This window comes from Protomyctophum bolini (genome assembly GCF_963924005.1).
Source record: "Protomyctophum bolini genome assembly, chromosome: 9".
NCBI classification, from domain to species: Eukaryota; Metazoa; Chordata; class Actinopteri; order Myctophiformes; family Myctophidae; genus Protomyctophum; species Protomyctophum bolini.
Genome location: NC_137870.1, coordinates 14,764,528 through 14,784,944, shown reverse-complemented (window position 1 = coordinate 14,784,944; position 20,417 = coordinate 14,764,528). Strand labels below are relative to the sequence as shown.

General features: G+C 45.5%; 1 protein-coding gene across 2 annotated transcripts in view; it reads left to right on the top strand.

Annotated features, from left to right (window-relative positions):
• Positions 1 to 20,417, top strand: part of LOC308321715 (lissencephaly-1 homolog A-like) — a 274,413-nt gene that overhangs the window by 248,176 nt on the left and 5,820 nt on the right. For both annotated transcript variants that reach the window (XM_080772780.1, XM_080772779.1), the window contains 6 exons: positions 1,459 to 1,543; positions 6,672 to 6,746; positions 7,179 to 7,385; positions 11,836 to 12,004; positions 18,182 to 18,284; positions 18,606 to 18,834. In XM_080772780.1, coding sequence (XP_080628906.1) covers positions 1,459 to 1,543; positions 6,672 to 6,746; positions 7,179 to 7,385; positions 11,836 to 12,004; positions 18,182 to 18,284; positions 18,606 to 18,834 — 868 coding nt within the window. The remainder of the gene's footprint in view (positions 1 to 1,458; positions 1,544 to 6,671; positions 6,747 to 7,178; positions 7,386 to 11,835; positions 12,005 to 18,181; positions 18,285 to 18,605; positions 18,835 to 20,417) is intronic.

Sequence of the window (20,417 nt, the reverse complement as noted above, 5' to 3'; positions counted from 1 at the left end):
TTCGTACCTCAACCGAAAAGGGCACGTCGGGGGGGCACAGGTTGGCCTGACAGATTGTTGGCCCTCCTCCTCCCCTCAGCTATACATGTTGGCATCTTGAAGCCTGCCCGGCCCGCTTCGGCGGCTGGGTTGGGTCGGGCTGACCTCCGCCTGGCTTCATTACTCTGGGGATTCTGCGCTGTTGTGAAGCTAATACAGGAGACCTGTCATTGAAGCAGGACAAAGGAACGGAACAACGTATTTCTGACATTCATTGACGCCCTCTCCATATCATCACTGTCGTTTTACTTTACTATGTGTAAAAGTAAAACGTTACTATTCACTAGTCTTGTTTGTAGAACTACTTGTTTAGAAGGCATTTGTAGAATTGATTGGCCTCCGGTCTTAACGGGTTAACTGAGTAAAATGGACTCTGAGTTACAGGTTTTTTTGCCCAACAGCACCGTTCTAGCTGCACGGTTCATTTTTTGCCCTTCATGTGCTGACTGAGGCCTGCTTTTACATGTTCTTTGCTCCCTACTAACTTAATTCTCAGGAAGTGCCTTGGCTATACATGTCGACTGAATGGATTGAATCTAATAAATCTGTAGCTTCTGCTGAGACTGCAGCCGTGTGTGTGTGTGTGTGTGTGTGTGTGTGTGTGTGTGTTGCACTGCATGTGTGCTGCACACGTTGCTGTGTGTTTCCTGTGTTTTTGCTGCCTCCGCATGCAAACAAAGACAGGAACGTCTGGGGTAGCCTCTCCATCTCTGTCTGGTCTATTGTCTCCTCTATCTGGACATCTCTCCCCCTCTCCTTGGATCTAGGTAGCAGCAGCACATCGACTAGTACTAGCCAGTCTTATCTGCCCCATCCATCCGCCGCTGTCTTGGCTTCATGACGAGTTGACTGTGATCCCGTCTTGAGTGTCCGTACGCGTGCTCGACCAAACACAACCAGCAGCTTATTCTGTTTTTGTCCTACTCCTCTCCCATCTCTGTGTGTCTCTAGTTTCATCATATCGTCTAGTGTATGTCGGGGAGAAAACCGGCTTTTGTGAGACACTGTCTACAAATGAAACGTAAAAAGGACATATTATGGAGATAAACGGTTTCTGCCCGACAGCGACTCAATTTCCACAGTATATGGGCACCATGGGGGGTGCTTCCCTTCCACTCAATGCCCACAGCAACCAGATCTCATTATAGAACACAGATGTGCTCCTGTGTGAGTGTGTGTGTGACACACTGGGTAAAGTCATTGTGCACTCTCAGTGTTGTCTGTATGAGTGCACTTCTTTTACCTCCAGATGTGTGGAAATCATGTATAATGCAAGTCTTTTGTCTGAGACATTTTCTTAGACACGCGTCTTCTTCTTTTGTCCTTTGCGTCATCAAGTCGCCTCCCTCAGCCACTATCTTCACAGTTAATCTAGAGAACTAATTGGTGAGTGTTTTTTCTTTTTTTTGTCTCTTTCAGAAACCGAGCGATAGCAGATTACCTGCGTTCCAATGGATATGAAGAGGCATATTCCACTTTCAAGAAGGAGGCGGAGTTAGATGTGGTGAGTAAAGATGGGATGGGGGATGCACCGTTCTCACATCATGCACGCCACGCCACGCAGGCCGGGCACACACACACACACACACACACACACACACACACACACACACACACATGTCATGCACACACACTGAGACTAATTTAGCCAAACAATAAGCTTGCATTTCCTCTATTTTGCTATTTAATTGACATTCTCACAAGTGTGACTGAAGGCGGGTGCTCCCTTATTACAGCAGGCAGCATCTGATTAGGTTGTCCATCACTAGAACTACCGCATTCTAGACAAAGAAAAAAATCATTTATTTATCTAGCATGATAACATACTGACACGTTTTATACTAAATTTGAACAACAAAGAGGAGGAAGATGATATAAATTGGAGTGACTAACGGCTGATGAAAACTGGCAGTTTATATTGCAGTTATTGCTTTAGTAAAAATGTATTGTACAACAACAATACTTCCACACACAAACAGCCCTCTAGGAGAAGCTGTAAGTACATGCAGAGGGCCAGTTATACCTGATAGCTTAACTGTCTGCTGATTACATTTCTGACTAATAGTATTAGCATTACATATTCAATCAATTGGAGGTGTATTAAGGTTAGGCGATATAGCAACATTTTCCTATCGGCCATCGTCTGGCCCAAAATCGCCGGTAGACGATATATTTGTGCAATGTGATTACTAGGGATGCTCCGATCACGTTTTTGGGGGCCGATCCCGATCACCGATCTTTTTAAAAAAGATCGGCCGATTCCGATCCCGATCCCGATCTTTTTTAATATTTTTTTTAATTGAATTTTAATTTTTTAATTTTTTTATTTATTTTTACTTATAAAAAAACCTGGCAACCCGCGCCCGCGGTCATTTTCCGCTAGCCTGAGCGGAGCTCCCTAGCCTGCTGGAGGGGCTCCCATCATCCCATGCACCCTCGAGAGAAAAAAAAAGGAAAATAAATGCAGCCGTGAGCCTACCAAATATGTTGTGGTCTTGTGGAGCTGCTTGATCACCTCCTCCCCCTCTTTTCCCCAAAAAGCCAATCCCAATAAATCCAAAAGTAGTGTGATTCTGTGTGCCTCAGCCTAATTACTAACGGATAAACTATCAGTCTTATCCGAAATCTGTCAATCTTTGTCAACTCAACACGTGTTGACAACGCATTGTAAACAGAAACAGAAGCTGTGTGTCACACCAAAAGTGGTGAGTTATAGAATTCTGTAGCCTACATTAGAATCATCACGCGATCCTCACCCCTACACAGCTGCAGTTAGGGGGCCTTCGATTGAACAAAGGGGGCTTCTGACTGTGTCGCTTACTCGCCTCCCCTCTGTCAGAGGAGGAAGCGACGCGCAGCCGTCGGGAACCCCCCCAAACCGACTGCCCCCCCGCCCTCCCGAAAACCGTGAAATGCATCTTACTGGCTGGCTGCAACATGCACATTTCTAAGAAAGTTGTGTCAGGCCAGGGCACACTACTTGTCTAACAATTTGGATTATAGTTAGCACTTAGCTCCCTTTGCTAACTACTGGACTGGAGATGATCGAGCTCTCTCCCTTTCTCTCTCTCTCCCCCCCTCGCTGGGGTGAAGACGTGCGTGCTCTTTCTCGCTCTCTCTCTCTCTTTTCTCTCTCTCTCCCCCCTCCCTCCCTGGGGTGTGTGTGTGTGGGGGGGTATTCGTTGCGCTGCCAGTGCTATACTTCTCCATTAAGCGGTGCAGAACCGAGAAAGTGACACATTATTTTTGGATGTAAACGGCGCTGATTTTTGCTTTGGAGATCGGTTTCGCGGATCGGTGGATTTTGCACGGCCGATCCGATCCGATCGATCGGTGATCGGCCACCGATCGATCGGCAACCGATTGATCGGCGCATCCCTAGTGATTACAGTTTACAGCGGGTTGCGAGTCGAAAAAAAGACAGATCCACAAGCTCCGTAGACGTGCCTGTCTCTGCAGAGCCGTTTGCAGTGCGTTGAGAGCTTGTAGATCTGTCCGTTATTGACAACGTGAACAAACCCTGACACCAGCGCTGCAAAAACAATGTTGAGAACCGCAGACGCGACCGTCTCTGCAGCCCCGTTTGCAATGCGTTGAGACCTTTTAGATATGTCTGTTTTTGCAGGGCTGGTGTCGGGGTTCGTTCAAGATTGCCGATATATTCGTATCGTCACCCAACCCTAAGGTGTATCTATACTTTTGGCCCCTCCGGTTTTCCCTCTACACCAAAACACTTGCCGAAAACAGTCTCACACACTGTCACATTGCAAGGCATTGTGAGCTTGTAGGCCTGCCAGAAGAGTAAAGGACTCTAAGGTTGGTTCAAGTGGGTAACGTCGTCCTCTCGTCTCTCGTCGGTCTCTCACCTTTCTTCCTTCACCTGATGTATTTTTACTGATCACCCTAGCCCCTACCCCCATCCATCCATCAGAGCGTAGAAACAAGCTGAATAATAGATGAATGCTACACACGGATACATGCCTTGCACTCTGTTGGGTTGAAGCACTATTAAAGCCAGCCAGACATACCTTGGCAGCACCTGCTATGCTAAAAACCCACTTCCATGGACACCCTTTCATTGTAGCCTCATTATAAGACTTTAATTACCTGGTCGTTTGGCACTGTAGGTCTTTGTTAGCAGTGTAGGGATGGATAGATTGAATTCATCTGTGTGTTTTTCTCCTCTACTCCGGCTGCCATTGCTTTGTGCGTCTGGTTGTTGCACAAGCAGGGTTGAGGGAAATAATTGAGAGGGGTCATGATCTAGTCTCGTCTTTTTTCCTGGCAGAGGGGTTAGGTTAGCGCATCAGTGTTGTGCACACTGCACAGACGCATTGCGTGCACACAACCCCCCCCCCCCCCCCCCCCCGCATGTACACAGACAGTGAAGTCTGGCACTGTGTGTGTGTGAGCGTGTGAGACTGCGCTTACACAGCAGGTGAATATATGCCTTGGACTGAGGGGTCCAGGCAGATGGCAGATCAGACTGTGACAGACTCGTCCAAACTTCATTCCATGCTCTCATTTTCCCCCTGGTCTGATGGGATGATGTATTGTTAACTTATAACTCCATCCAGCACCTCTATTGTTCACTCTCTTTCAAAGCTGTTGTCTAAAAGAGAAAGCATGTACATCCTCTCACTAAAACCAGGTGCAGAATCCCAAAACAGTCTGTACACTGGGTCATGCTCCAAAGATTCAAGATATATAAGGTACTGGTATATGCCGTCATTGGACATAATTATCGTCTCGAGCCTTGCTGGCTCTTCATCAGACATCTGCAAGGCTCGAGATGTCATGCCCAATGATGGTTAAAATGTACACTGTAAAGAAGGTAAGGAACCTTTAAGCTTTGGAGCATTACCCAGTGTGTGCACTTCATTGATTTTGTTGTGTTGCCTACCTGTGGTTTCAGCAGCCCTGCTCCATCATCTCCCGACACCACTCATGGTTTTCCTTTGTTCCCTGAAGAAGCAGAGCATCTAGCTGTGAAATCAGGCCTCTCAAGCTCATTGCTACCTTCAGTGAAAGTAACCCCTGTCACTTGGCTTTTTGATGTTGTTGACAGGTAGTATTCCTGAAGAAGATCCTAGTGATCGAAACGTTGAATCAATAATAAACCAGTGGAGCTGAGTTTCTTTACCAGTGTTGCAGACCTCTTTAGGCAATGGACTGAAACATCAGTCCTGTGTGTGTTTACATGCATGTAGGGCAGGCCTAATTTGTAGTGTGTATCTGTTTTTAGCTAGGAGTAAAACTGAGAATGGTGTCTGTAAAGGCAGGTTTGGAGCTCATGTAGGAGTTTTCTAGTCCAACAACATGCCACACCACTTCATGCCACCTGGCTCTGAAGCAGCAGCACACCTTTGTGTTAGCATGGCACAGCCAGACCTCATCCACCCCTATTGCATATGCATTATGCCCCGACGCAGCCCAGCGCAGTTACTGGTATATTAGTATCTTATTGGGGGGGAAAAACAGAAAGTACTAAACTCGATTTTTTGGAACCAAGTTCAACATTTTGAATGATGAACTGAACTAGTTCATTTTTAAATGTGTGAGCTGTGAACTGAAAAGAAAGTGAACTTTCCCAACACTGTCACCAATACATTATTGACATTATAATGTACATTATTGTCACCATTATTCCATGTTTTGAATGAGCACTGTCAGTATATAGACTCTGTATATTCCTTGTGATATAATGTTAACCCCCATGTTCTAGCCTTTTCTCTACCATTATGACTGGTTGAACAGTAGAGCAGGCTTATCCAGCCAGAAACAGTTATTTGGCTCATTTGCAAATCCCTGTTCTTGTAGAGAATTCTTAACATACCATAACATAACATATAATAATCTCAGACCTCAAAGCAAAAGAGTCAAATCAGAAGTTAATCACCCAGCCAGCAGGCCTATGGGTGGATGCTCTGCTGCTCTGGCTCTTAGGGTGATATATACTCTGTTCAGTTGCAGGCTGCGAACAAAAAACTGCCGATCTACAAGCTCACCAGGCATGGCACCGCGACGCCTTATGAGCTTGTAGATTAGCTATTTTCTCTGCGCGACATGACAGCGGCCCTGTTAACTAGGTACAAATCCCCCTTTAACTTCCACTAACTACTCCTCCCGTACTGGGGGGGGGGGGGTGTGGCGCTGAAAGCTGCCTGTAAGCCTTCCTTGTCTGCAGGAGATTAGCTTGTGGGAGAGCGATTATGACTTGGAGGTTTGTGTGTTACGCGTGAGTGTGTGTGTGTGTGGGGGGGTACAGTATGTAGTCTGCGTCCGGTGGTCAGTGTTAGCCTGTGAGTGGTCAGGTGTGTGTAAATGAATAAGTCCCGGCCCGCCTGCCTGCATGCATGCCACCCCAGCAGGTCCCGGACCCCACCAGGCCCCTAGCCCCACCAGGCCCCTAGCCCCACCAGGCCCCTAGCCCCACCAGGCCCCGGACCCCACCAGGCCCCGGACCCCACCAGGCCCTGTACCCCACCAGGCCCCGGAGCCACCCCAGCTGGTCCCTAGCCCCACCAGGCCCCGGCTGATTATACTAAGCCCACAAGCTCTTTGATTGGTTTAGTTTTACATGTTGTTGTTTTTCCTGTTAGTTTTTCTTCTCTCTCTTCCCCCCCCCCCAGAATGAAGAATTGGATAAGAAGTACGCCGGCCTTTTGGAAAAGAAATGGACCTCAGTAATCAGATTACAAAAGAAGGTTTGTAGTGGGTTTTCAACCTGTAAGGGGTTTTTGCAGGGCTTTTGTGAATGGTTTTGTGATTATTTTTTTTGTCATACTTAGTTTGGCGGTAAACGTCACGCAGTGGGAATAGCCAAATCTACAAGCTCACAACTGCGCCGTACTGCAGCGCGTTCTGAGCTTGTACTTCTGTTGTTTTCACAGTGTGCAACACAAGCGCAAAACTTAAGTAGTACTGAGGCTTGATGTTCTTCTCGCACTGTTTTCTACGAATACAAATCTGCACTGACTTAGAGCGTCGTTTAATGATGCTGTTGTTATGTGGGGCCTCATTTTTACAACAACCACTCCCACCAACTTTACACTAACCCCTGTAAATATTCCTGACACTTTGTACACGCCTCCCATTCTGTCATAATGTCACTAACTGTGCCTCCCCCGGGCCAACAGGTGATGGAGTTGGAGTCGAAGCTGAACGAGGCCAAGGAGGAGATCACCCTGGGCGGGCCCGTCACCCTGAAACGTGACCCCAAAGAGTGGATCCCACGCCCGCCAGAGAAGTACGCGCTGAGCGGCCACCGCAGCCCGGTCACTCGTGTCATCTTCCACCCCGTCTTCAGTGTCATGGTGTCGGCCTCCGAGGACGCCACAATAAAAGTCAGTGTGCAGTTGTTTTGATTCATAATCTACTTCGTTGTGAAATCAAATGACTTTCAGGACAATGTGTGTGTTGTGTCAATTACCCTGACTGTTGTTTTGCATGATCAGTCATCAATCACCATAGGCTGTGTGCATTTAATGAAATTATGTCTGTTTGGCACAAAACAAAGGATAAATAAAGTATCAATCCAATCTATAACTGTAGTCTCCTGCTGGGAGAGTGAACAGGAAATTATGTTTTATGCGTGCCACCTTCTGGAAAACGTACAGTATGCACAAAGCATATTTTGATAAATTAAGGCGTTTCCATTGATATGGTTCCTGCTTGTTATTTCCAATCTACAGCATCATATATATATATATATATATATATATATATATATATATATATATGGTAATATAATAGCAACGGTGAAGCTCAACTAAAGTATTAAAAAAGATTCCTGTGGTTGACATTTACATAAAGCTGTATGCACAATAAACCTAGAGAGGGCTTTTCATTCCATTAAATCCAAAGTGCTGAGTGTCAGCCCTCCTCAACCTCCATTTAGTTTTGTGATCATCAGTGACCTTGTTTTATATCCCCCGATGAGCTTCTCCTCTCTCCTGACTTTCAGCATAATGCACAAGAAACACACACACACACACACACACACACAGAGGAAACGCTAGCTGGGGAAAAGATGCTTGCGAAAGAGCGTTTCCACGGCAATAAGCTTCCGTTGTTCTCCCCATTCATTCAGCATGACTGGCAGCCAGCCTGGCATCGAGACAAACCGCACACATCTCAAGATCCCCTGCTGTCTCTCTCTCCCCTCCCCTCTTGGTGCTCGTCCTCCATTCTCAAACATATTCATTCATCGGCCTCTCTCTCTCCTTCTCCAGGAACTGCCCAGGGTCCACAGCGATATCACCTTATTTACACTTCATCGTAGTACTACAGAGTCACATTTCGAAAATAGCCGATCTCCAAGCTCACACCACGTTCGGCGCGTTGCGAGCTTTGAGAACGGCTATTTTCAGCGTGCGTACACCCGCAAGGCATCACCGACCTTGACGTTGATCTTGATACATGGTTGCTGCTATATATAGTATCCTCAACCATACTGTGCTGCATATTATGATCTTTCTCTGGGTTATTCCTGCAGTCAGGCCAGCAGTGCAGTAAGCATTGTTATCGTGCCCCACTTCACTATTCCCAACGTTTGTGCCATATGCATTATTTTATAAAGAGAACAAGAGATGGGTCTACAGCTCTCCTCACCTCGGGGCTGCTTCCACCACCATCGTTCACTATTGCTCTCAGCCCCCGCACCCACCCCCTCCTCACAGGGAGACTCCAGATCTCAGCATCCTGTTTCTCTTGCTTCATTTATCTTCTATTGGAGCACTGAAGGCCTCACACCACCATGACCACCCACTGCTGAGATCCCGCCAGCCCTCAGGAGGAGAGCTAGGCCTGCTACCAAATCTGTAAATCTAAGCCCTCCAGGCCTCCACCCCCCCCGAATCCACCCACCAGCTTTATTTTCTTCATGGCCTCGCTTGCCTTCTCTCTGTGTCCTACTTTTGTCGGCCCAAACTGGTCCGGTTAAATCTTATAACATGGGTGGGAGTTGAACTTAAGCACTTGATTTATACTAGGGTTGCATGCCCGTGTCACTGCGACGCTTTGTGAGCTTGCAGATCGGCTATTTTCGCCACAACGAATGAACGGAGCATAAGTTACTCCTCTTGCTGTCTTTAACGTCTCTCACTGATCGGCTCTCCCATTGACGCTCTACATCTGGTGTTCCAGTCGGTGTTTAGCCTCCAGTCCTCCAGCTAGTTCTCTGCTCTCTCATTAGTATGCAGTGTGTGGAACTCTGTGTCCAAAAACCTCTCTTGTTTTCTTTATGCCCTTTCTCTCTCCTTCACTCTTGACATTGCCCTTCCTTTTACTTCCTTTTTACTTTGCCCAATCTATGCGTGGCTGGACGCTACCTCGGGTCATGTAATCTATCTTGGCAGTATGCAAATGAGCAGGTTTGTGCTGCTCTCACACACCCCTCCCTCCCCGCACAGGGTGAGGGAGAATACACATAACAAATTAAAAGACCATGTTTGTTTAAAAACTGAGTACAGTCCGGGTCTCCAACGTTGCTTAATGCAAAGATCTCTCAGTGGCAAAAACCCAAGACATCCTGACCCCAAACTATCATTTATGATTATGCAACGAGGCCCTGTACTTCTGCAGTTGCATAACATGCGTAGTGTGCTGAAACTGCGATCAATCCAGGCAGTTGGATTGACTAGCATGAAACTAATATAATGGGGCACATGATGTAGTGTTTTATATACAACGGTAATTCTCAGAAGTGTGGTCAGGGGACCTTGATGGGGTTACAGAGGGTCTCTCCAGCTAAATGATCAATATTTAGGATGAACCAAAGTGGACTGTTACGGGTCCATTTGGTTGCATTTGTACACTTTTCAGGACTGCTCCGCTAGGCGGAAGTACGGCTGCTCTGACGCAATCGCCATAGCAGTCAAAATGGTTAAAACAGCCATCGGCGACGAGTTCCCATCGTGTCTATGCAGCATGTGTCAAACATAAACACAGACATCAAAAAAGAGAACACCCCGTCGTGTGTCAGCTAACTTGCTGATAATTTGTTTCTTACATGCACTGGACATGATCAGCAGTGGAAAGAGGAAGGTGCTGGAGCAATTTGTGTTATTCTAAAACAGTTTTAATAAATGGTTATTATGACATGGAATGGGGGGGGGGGGGGTGTCAGTGGCCTAACTTCTGTCAAAGTGGGGCTTCTTGAAATGGAAATCAAACCATCACACAACCCCTGATGGAATGGAAGTTTGAGAACCATTGAGACTGGTGAACATTGCTGCAGACCATGTGTACTCTCAGCCATGTAAACAACACAGGTCATCTCAAGGTGAACCTGCCCTGCTCTTAGGACAGTGTGTCATGATGACCATCTGTGTCACAGCGTCCTGAGCCCCTCAGCTGTTACGTTTTAGCTTTTAAAAGGTCATCCGTGGTCTGAATACCAGCTCAGTGGCCCTGTGGTCTGTGTGTTCACCCTGAGACTGGGGGGGTGGGGTGGGGTTAAATCCCCGGCCAAGTCGTACCAAAGACTATAAAAATGGGACCCAATGCATGCCTTCTTGCTTGCCACTTGGCATCGAGGGTTGGCTTATGGGCTAAGTCCCTGTAACATAGTAGCTTCATGTCCAAGGGGTGTACATGTACATCAAGCAGCCTCAGGCTATGGAAACAGGGGTCACATGTCTCAGGAACTGTTGGTTCCAAAGGCTACCTTCTCACTTAATGATATGAATATTATGTTGCTCGCAGGGTGACACCAACTCTCCTTTTGAAACCAGTTAGAAAAAGGGTGAAGTCAGCACAAATTGGCCCTCTGATTAGTAGCCTGTGTGAACCACACTTGGCAGAATGGTGTTTGCTAACCCAGTGCCAGAATGGCCTGGATTTAGAGGGGAGCCCTCGCTAAGCTGCCCTCAAACAAGGTGGTGGGAGTAGACTTGGCAGCAGGGAGGAGAACCCAAATATCAGGCAGAAGGATGGAGGGTGGATTTTCTGCTGTCACATTCTAACCAACCCCCACAACACCCCCTCCTCAAACAAGGGACCGCGGAGGGCTTATATCCCCATGTGACATATCGTCTGTCATATCGTCTGTCTGCCTGGAAACCATATCCATAGGAATAGCAACAACACGCCCAGCCTGACTTACTGTTGACCAACGTCTGACTCCCAATCCCACTTGTCAACAGAATACCCAGCACAATACACTGCTTCTGGACTTGTACTGTATCTCCACCAGTATCCCAGCATTTGCATTTCACTGATTAGCCAGTCATTATGCACATTTGCCAGAGTACTTGGTGCAGTAGCCAGTATCGGAGTACTTTGGCAACTCTATTATTTCAGTCATTTCTAATTTGGGTCTTGTGAGAGTTTGGGCCGGGGACAGAGGATCTCCATATGTGGGTATATACAGTAAAGGGGCAGATAGACACACAGACATTTCTGGGTTTATAGATAGAATATGGGGACTTGGGAGCTCACTGAATATGTATGGTGTCACAATTTGTGAGCTGTTGGTGAGAAGCGCTTGGTCATTTCAAGTTGGTATGACAGTATGCCAAGAGATGTCTGTTTCAAGACTTACCTGCCTGGGCAGAAAGCTGGCTCCTCATCTCTCTTTGTGTCTCTGCTAGGATGCTCAGTGGCACAGAGACACAGGGTGACAAGGTGGGGACACATGATATGGCATTTGGGTGCTCTGTTGGGGTTTGAGGGGGGGGGGGGGGGGGTGTGTGTGTGTGTGTGTGTGTTTGTGTTGATTAATGGCTGGCTGTGTTTTAGCAGACGTTTTGTTTTTTATGTATGTATAAGTGTGTATATTGTCTCTTCCCTCAGGTGTGGGATTACGAGACGGGAGACTTTGAGCGCACACTGAAGGGCCACACAGACTCTGTGCAGGACATCTCTTTCGACCAGACTGGCAAACTGTTGGCGTCCTGCTCGGCGGACATGACCATCAAGCTGTGGGACTTCCAGGGCTTTGAGTGCATCAGGACTATGCATGGTGAGAATACGTAGACGTGAAGCAACGTGTTTTGAGCTTGTAGATCTGCTGCTCACCTCTCACTCACCCCCTGCTCACTCACCTCTTCAGAATCCACCTCACCCCCTAGGAGTCACCTCTTCAGACTCCACCTCACCCCCTAGCATTTCAAAGGGCTTTATTGGCATGAGATTGGCATGCATTGTTCCACAAAACATGGAACAATACAATCTAGCAGTCACTCTCCCTGTATTCTTGCCACCTTCTCTCTTTATTTAATAATAAATAACGAATTAATTATTGATGCTTGAGACTGACCAAGATATGGCTACTGTGCAGATATACTTGGTCACTTCTCATGTTTTGTTTCTTAGATTTGGTTTTCTTCACCACATTATTATTTAGACAGGTGCCAGGTTAATTCATTGCTTACCTGTTATTCTATCATTTCAATGTACAGATTGTTACCAACCGTTTTGACAGATTAGGTCTGACTCTGGTGTATCTGGTACCCTAGTTTCTTGAGGCTACATTGCTCTCGCTGCATTCCATGTATGCCTGATTATTTGCCTCGCTTATTATACAGTAAGTCGCTCTGGATCTGCTAATGCCTACTGTAGCGGTTTGTTGGGGCGTTTTTTGTGGCTTTCGCAATTATTTTATATTTTTTCAAGTGGTGCAACCACTTCCTTAAAGGGCAGTCCATACTCTCTCCGACCACCAAACTTTTCGTCAGAAAGATCAGACTTAAGTTTTTTCTCCGAAGTAGAGTTCGGAGAGTCACAACATCTGGGAGTGCAGCTTTCAGAACAAAAATTCGGAGGAATGCGTTTCAGAAGTTGCGAGTGACGTCATGTTGTAGTTGTACCGGAGCTTTCAGACGAAAAGTTCGGTGGTCGGAGAGAGTATGGACTGCCCTTAAGTGACTGTGTGTGTGGGTGGGTGGCTGGCTGGGTGGGTGGGTGGGTATGAGCATGAAAATAGCATGGTTGTTTTTTTTTTTTTTTGCACGGTAACTGTCATTTCTCAACCGTTTCGGACACGGGGCGGCTCGCCGGAATCGGGCCGGCACCCTGGGTGCGTTCCTGTGTGTATGGAACCCCCCTTTTGTGCCCAAGTGGTATAATATATCCTAACCTCTTGGCTATCGGGTCTGAATTTCTGAATGGCAGTAACATGAAATTCATGCTACCGCCAACAACATAAATTTATAGTACAGATGGTACCTGTACCAATATGTATGAGGGTTGATTTACACTAAGCTTCCAGATATTTATATATATGTATATAGCTTCCCAGTTTTAATGGATTAATGTGTTGTGTGGTGGTACACAGTTTGATCAGAGTTTCACATGTCATTTACAGATAGTTCTCTAGAGACTGTGCCCAGGGCTCAGGTGCGACGCACACAGGCTTCATTATCACATTAGATATTGCACAAAGCTGCTGAAGCTAAACAGTCTGCTCCAGTGTGCATCAGCCCATCATGCCAAGCTCTGCCATTTTTCGCCTGTCAAAGTGTCAAATCAGATTCTGTGTGAGGCTGGTCTGGGCATGATGACTTCAAACGCGTGAACCACCACCACTACCATTTGGGACTGGTTGGGTGACGTGAAACAAAGCTTGTGTAGATTCATGATTGGATCCAGTGTAGTTATTATTTAGTCACAAGCTCTTGTTAATACTTTTAATGTGTTAAATATATTTAAACTGGTATGCATAATCTTCCGTTCTTACTGCTGTCACAAATAAAGTCTCTAGAAGCGTTTATATTCTAAACAAGATGCTTCCTGAAGTCAGAAATGATGACAGAACATTGCTGTTTTGGTCAAAACCATGGAGAGATTCAGAGTTGTGAGCCATTCTAATAAAGCCGTAAACAAGGAAGTGAACGGCAGTGCGCATGCACGAAACACAAGAAGTATGTAGAAGGAAAGGCCAAAAAACACGTTTTATTTTATATATATATATATATATATATATATATATATATATATATATATATATGACCTAAGGATGCCTATACACCAGGGATACTCAAGTAGATTTACCGGTGGGCCGCATTACAAAAATGGCAAGGGGCCAGGGGCCAGTAGATAAAATTACGACATTAATGATACTTGATAACTTCTCTCTTTCAATTGCTTTATTTTCGCGTGCACACGCGTGCACACATATTGTGTGCATGCACACAATATGTAAATAAATAAATGTGTTACATTTTCTTGCATAAACACAAAGAGCTGTTTCCATAACTGCACAAATTATTGCACATAACATGAGTAGCTGTGATAACATAATAACATAACATGAGTAGCTCTTTGCCTGCCTGCCTGCCTGCCTGTCTGTCTGTCCATGAGTAGTTATTTGTCTGTCTGTCAATGAGTAGCTGTCTTACTGTCTGCCAGGCAGACAGACAGCTACTCATGGAGAATTGGACAGGCAGGCAGGCAGACAGCTACTCATAGACAGGCAGTGCCTGTCTATGAGTAGCTGTCTTACTGTCTGCCAGGCAGACAGACAGCTACTCATGGAGAATTGGACAGGCAGGCAGGCAGACAGCTACTCATAGACAGGCACTGCCTGTCTCTTCATTTTACACTCTCAAGAGTTAAAGATTTACAAGGGTTCATTTGCTTACCAACTCTCATCATTTAGCTGGGGGCCACCTGGAACCCCCTCAGGGACCACTGGTGGTCCCCGCACCACTGCTTTTCAAGTTTTCAAATACTCTTATCAATATGGGAGAATGCTTGCTTTATTGCAAATGCCATGGAAGAGAGAAACGAAATCATAAACTCAACTCAACACACACACAGTCTCTCTCTCACACACACACACACACACACACACACACACACACACACACACACTTCCAGACGAGTGGCCCCCTTCCCTGCCTCTCTCTCTCTCCTGCAAGCACGCACGCAGTCATGCTATGTCAGTTTGCCACACAGACCATGCTAATGCTAAAGCTAATGTTGACAGTCAACATTAGCTTGTTAAGCATTAGCATGGTCTGTGTAGCATCAGGCTTTTACAACTGACTGCTATATTTATCAACCAAAACGGCCAGAGTTTTGCTTTAGCCCAATTCTGATCTAACACATTAATTAATAACGAGTCCAAAGGAGGCATTCAGCCTAGCTGACGACTGACGAGTGCACTGCTCACATCTCAACTCCCCCAGTGCGCACAGGCTGACGGGAGAGAGAGAGAGAGAGAGACAGAGAGAGAGAGAGAGAGAGAGAGGGGGGGGGAGAGAGGCGGGGCTCACTGACTGCCTGCATTCACATTCTCAACCATTCTGTCAAACTTCACAGTGCGTTAATCGCGCGTCAAAAAAAAATAGTGCCGTTAAGACTTAAGAGGATTGTAAATTAACTAGTTAATAACGCGTTAACTTTGACAGGCCTAAATTAAAGATAACTTCATTCAGATTTATTTATTTTTATTTAATTTTCCAGATTTTTTCTTTTTTTTTTCTTTTTTTAGATTTTCATTGGTGGGCCAGTCATAATGGTCCCGCGGGCCTGATGTGGCCCGCGGGCCGGACGTTGAGTATCACTGCTATACACCAAGGCACCCTGTGGGTTTGGTTCCCAGGCATAAAAAGTGTAATACAAATACAACATTATAAACAATGATGATAATATCTATCATTTTAGGGAGATGTCTACAGTATATACTAGGACAGCCCTACTTCTTGGCACGCCATCTCATTCCTCTTTGAACACTCCCATTCCTCTACTGCACATGCCACTTGCTCCAAATCTCTTTGGAATTAGCTAACTGCAGCGTTTAATATTAAAGAGTCTGAAGCTTGGCCGTATTATGTTTCTCATCTGGGGAATATAGGGTGCCATTGCTCATGTCATCATTGAAGCAGTCCTCCGGCGTTGTGGCCCCGTCTTTTAAGTCCTAATTGCAAACTAAATTATACAATACAATACAACATGGCGCCCTGAGGCCCTACTGTTTTGGGGACCACCACGAGAGTGGTGCTGAAATGAAAATCCCGCCGCGTGTGCGCGCAAGTACACGCGCGCTTTACTTTTGTTATGCCCACCTTTTCACAAAAATTGTGATTGGCCGGTATGACCTTTGTGATGATTTGATTGGCTGAGCACGGAATGTGATGTACAGTATATGCTGTTTGATGATAAGAGCGCCCCTCACTTCACACAGGTGTGATTGTTTTCCTTTCCTTAGTAAATCTAAATGAATGGCCTATTTTATACATCGTCGTATACATTTTTATTAGCAAAAATAGCTTGTAGGCTATTTTCTTTTATGACGTTCCCAAAATAGGGATGCGATCACATAAAGTCTTGGCGTTTGACCTTGTGTGTTGCTCTTCACGTCATGCCTGCACACAGTGCACAGCAGACATTCATGAATATAAATGAAGAGTTAATAAGCTTGTTCACCCTCATGGACAAGTAGAGCTCTGCCAGCTCACTCCACATCAAACCTTTAAACCTTGACGTGTATGTAAATCAGTGATTCTCAAAGTGAGGTCCAGGGGGGGGAGGGACCCTCAGGATTCCATGAGGAGAAATCCCCAAATGGAACGTTACAGGTCTGTTAGCTCATGAGTGTACAAATTGAACCACTCAGTCATGAGGGTCCTTGAAATAAAAATTAATTTCAGCATGTGAGGAACCGATTTAACTTGTCACCTTAACTCGTCTTTTTATTTTCTTCTTTGTTTGTTTTTTTCGAGGGGGGTGTAATTCACACCAAGTCAGTAGGAGCTGGCACTTTTCCCTCAAACAGATGTGCTCACACATCTAAAAAATAGAGAGGGATCACTCTCATCCCGTGACTCCGTCCTCCTTCAGCCCCTCCATTTCATCTCCTGCTATCCTCGCTACCCTTCATCCCTCTTCACTGCTCCACTCCCTCATTACTCTCCTTTCTCCTGCACTCGTCTTCTCTCCCCAGTGCATCTCTCATCCCCTCTCCTCCCGCTCGCTCACCAGGCTGGCTGGTTTGGTGGAGGAGATTAGTGCCGATTTTGAACAGCAGTTTAATTATCCCTTTCAGCCTCCTGATAGCAGTTTTTCTGTCTAGCTGCCACCCATTGTTACAGCCTAGTACCCCTGCCCCCCAAACAGAGCACACCCACATTTAAGCTTCCCTAATGGAGCCTACTTACCATTTTTCTCATCTGTTTAGCAGCTTAAATATGTCCTCCCAACTAGGCAATTAGCTGCCTCTTTTTATGCCCATAGACATGCCCCCCCCCCCCCCCCCCCCAGCAAATTGGCCATCTCATGTCACTTAATTGGCTAATTGGGCCTAAAACCTTTTTTGGAGGACCCTGTTGCTAACTGAAGACATTCAAACATGAGGTTTGGCAAGTGGATCTTAAGCAGGATTCATCTATCATACTCTGAATTAAACAGTACATCCAATTGTCAGATAAGTTGTTTGATCTGACTTTTATTTATTTTTGGCCAAATAAAGATGGGCATTACTATATCCAGACTAGCTCTGGTCCATAGCCTTACTGATCTCGCTACCGTTGCATTAAGGCTATGGAACTGATTTGCTCAAAGTGCGTCCACTAAGGAAAGACTTTCCTTAGTCTTTGTCTTTGTATTGGTGAGTAGGTAAAACATTATTTTTTATTTTCGTTACAGTACAGAGAGGCTGGTCTGCAATTATGCGGGCCCCGGAAGTCGACAGTAACGTAGCTCTAAAGGCATTCGAGCTATAGACCAGAGCTACAGTATATACAGACAAGTAAGACGCGCAAACGCGGGAAGCGAACGCAGTGTGTGTGTGTGTGTGTGTGTGTGTTTTGTGTGTGATACAGCTCTGGTGGCGGGCAGGTGGTGTTACAGCGTGACAGACAGACAGACACACAGACAGACAGACATGTTCTGCTAGGTCTCATAGTTAGTGCTCACTGCGTTCGCAATCACTGCATTCGCAATCACTGCGTTCGCAACTAGACTCTGGATTTCAGAGTGTTGTCTTTTCCTGGTTTTAAATGCTGCATATAGGGATGTAATTTTCTACCTGTTCTATTATTTGCCTTTACCCACTGAGATATTCAATATTGCCAAATAACTGTTTAAATCTTTTGAGAAAAGCATCAATGGTCAATCTCCACAATATTTGTCTCATTATTGATGTCGAGGCATTTGGATCAAATGTATTTAAAAAAAAATGTTTTGTGTTTTCCAGGACATGACCACAATGTTTCATCTGTAGCCATCATGCCCAATGGAGATCACATAGTATCTGCCTCTAGGGACAAAACCATGAAAATGTGGGAGGTGGCCACAGGGTATGTATCCATTATCTACCTTCCTGTCAAGCTTTATTTCAACCATTCTTCTTATTGTAGTGGGAATATGACATGGATTATAGTTTTCAATCTGTGATTTTACTGATTTATTCAACTGGATCATGACACACATTTGCAACGATGACACAGAAACACCATATTTTGACAATTGTTTAGAAAACACTGGTGTAATGGGTGTAATATAATGCTCAGATATGGACTTTGCCTAAAACACATTTTCAATAGTGAGATCTTTCTTTTATTTTTGTAATGTCTGTATTGTGTTTCATTGTTGCCTCATCTTTTCATCCCCACCATCAGCTACTGTGTGAAGACCTTCACAGGCCACAGGGAGTGGGTGCGCATGGTGCGGCCCAACCAGGACGGCACACTGCTGGCCAGCTGCTCCAACGACCAGACCGTGCGTGTGTGGGTGGTCACCTCCAAAGACTGCAAGGCGGAGCTGCGGGAGCACGAGCACGTGGTGGAGTGCATCGCCTGGGCCCCCGAGAGCGCCCACCCTACCATCCTGGAAGCCACGGACTCTGAGGTGGGTGGCGTTGTTTCAGTAATGATAAAGACAATCTGTGATGCGAGTCATGCGACGTACTGTATTGTGAGCTTGTAGATTTTTTTGAGCTTGCTATTCTTGGCCAGTGACGTCATCGTATGAAAAGAGTACTAGTACAAATTGAGTCTAACACACCCATTATGAATTGATTAAGTGCACCTGCGTTGCTTACATCACAGTGTACTATTAGGTCAGCCTTATGCAGAATGCCATGTTTGAGTGGTGCAACCACTCCTACAACCAGCAATGTCCGTGCGTATCTATGTGGCCGTCACTACCAGTAGGGGGCGCCAGAAACAGAGAGAGAGATAGTGATGTGCCTGCTGCCTGCTAAAGAGAGAGAGAGAGGTGTGATTTTTTTTTTATAATAACAAAAATCCAGCCTAGGACAGCCCTAGAATTAGTTCCTCCAAATTGCCTATCCAGGTTAGTGGGTCCGGCTGCTGCCACCTACCTTCTACTCCCAGACAAACTGTCAGACAGCCATGTGTCTGGATTAGACCGTGAAATGAACAGTACACAGACACACACACACACACACACACACACACACACACACACACACACACACACACACCCTCCCTCACCCTCTGTCTTGGTGTTGCAGTAGTGCCAAGGCCCAGGGTCAGCCCATAATCCCTCCACCCTCCCCTCCCTGTTGCCTTGTGATCAAGCGTATCCAATTGTAGCCTCATGTGATTAAAACAACATTTGTCCTCGCAGTGAGGGCTCCACCAGCAGCCCCCTCTTCCCTGGTACAAAGACACACTATGTTCTCCTGTTGCACTGAAGCTTCCCTTTCATCCTGTTATTCCTTATGCCTTTGAAGTAAAAACGAGTGTGTGTGTGTGTATATATATATATATACATATACACACACGCATACACACATTTTTATGTTTCTAACGCTAATGCTCTAGTCTATTGTATACATTCTTTGCCTGTAATGACATGCCTACAATAGTGTGTCTCTGGGTTTTTATAAACCTTTAACAAATTATTAGCAAAGTATTAACAAGAGCTTGTGACTAATAACTACTGTATATTGGACTATAGTTTTGAACATATGGTAAGGTTTCCACCCGAGAAATTGTCAAGTAAAATGGTCAAACTTCATCAAAGATCTATCTTTTTTGTTGCCCAACCAACACCACTAACACTACAGTATACTTAAAGGGATTTCACTTTTGGTCATTGTATCGTCTACTCAGGCTTATGTGAAAAAAAAGTGTTTTCGATGAATCTGGGAAAAGGGGAGTTTGAAGTTATATTGGGTTTGTATAGGAAGGTGGCAGGGCAGGTAAAATTAATTTCAAATATCTAAATACTGAATCGAGCAACTCAAAAACTGTCGAACGGTTGTTCACATAAGCCTGAGTAAACTATAAAATAAGAGACTTTTTTTTAAAGTGAAATATCCCTTTAATAGTTTTATTATAGGCATTTCTGACAATCATTATGCACCCATGGCAGTATACACACATGCATGTGTGCGCGCGCACACACACACACACACACACACACACAAAAAGGTTCTCCCAATCTGTTCTTTGAACGTTCTG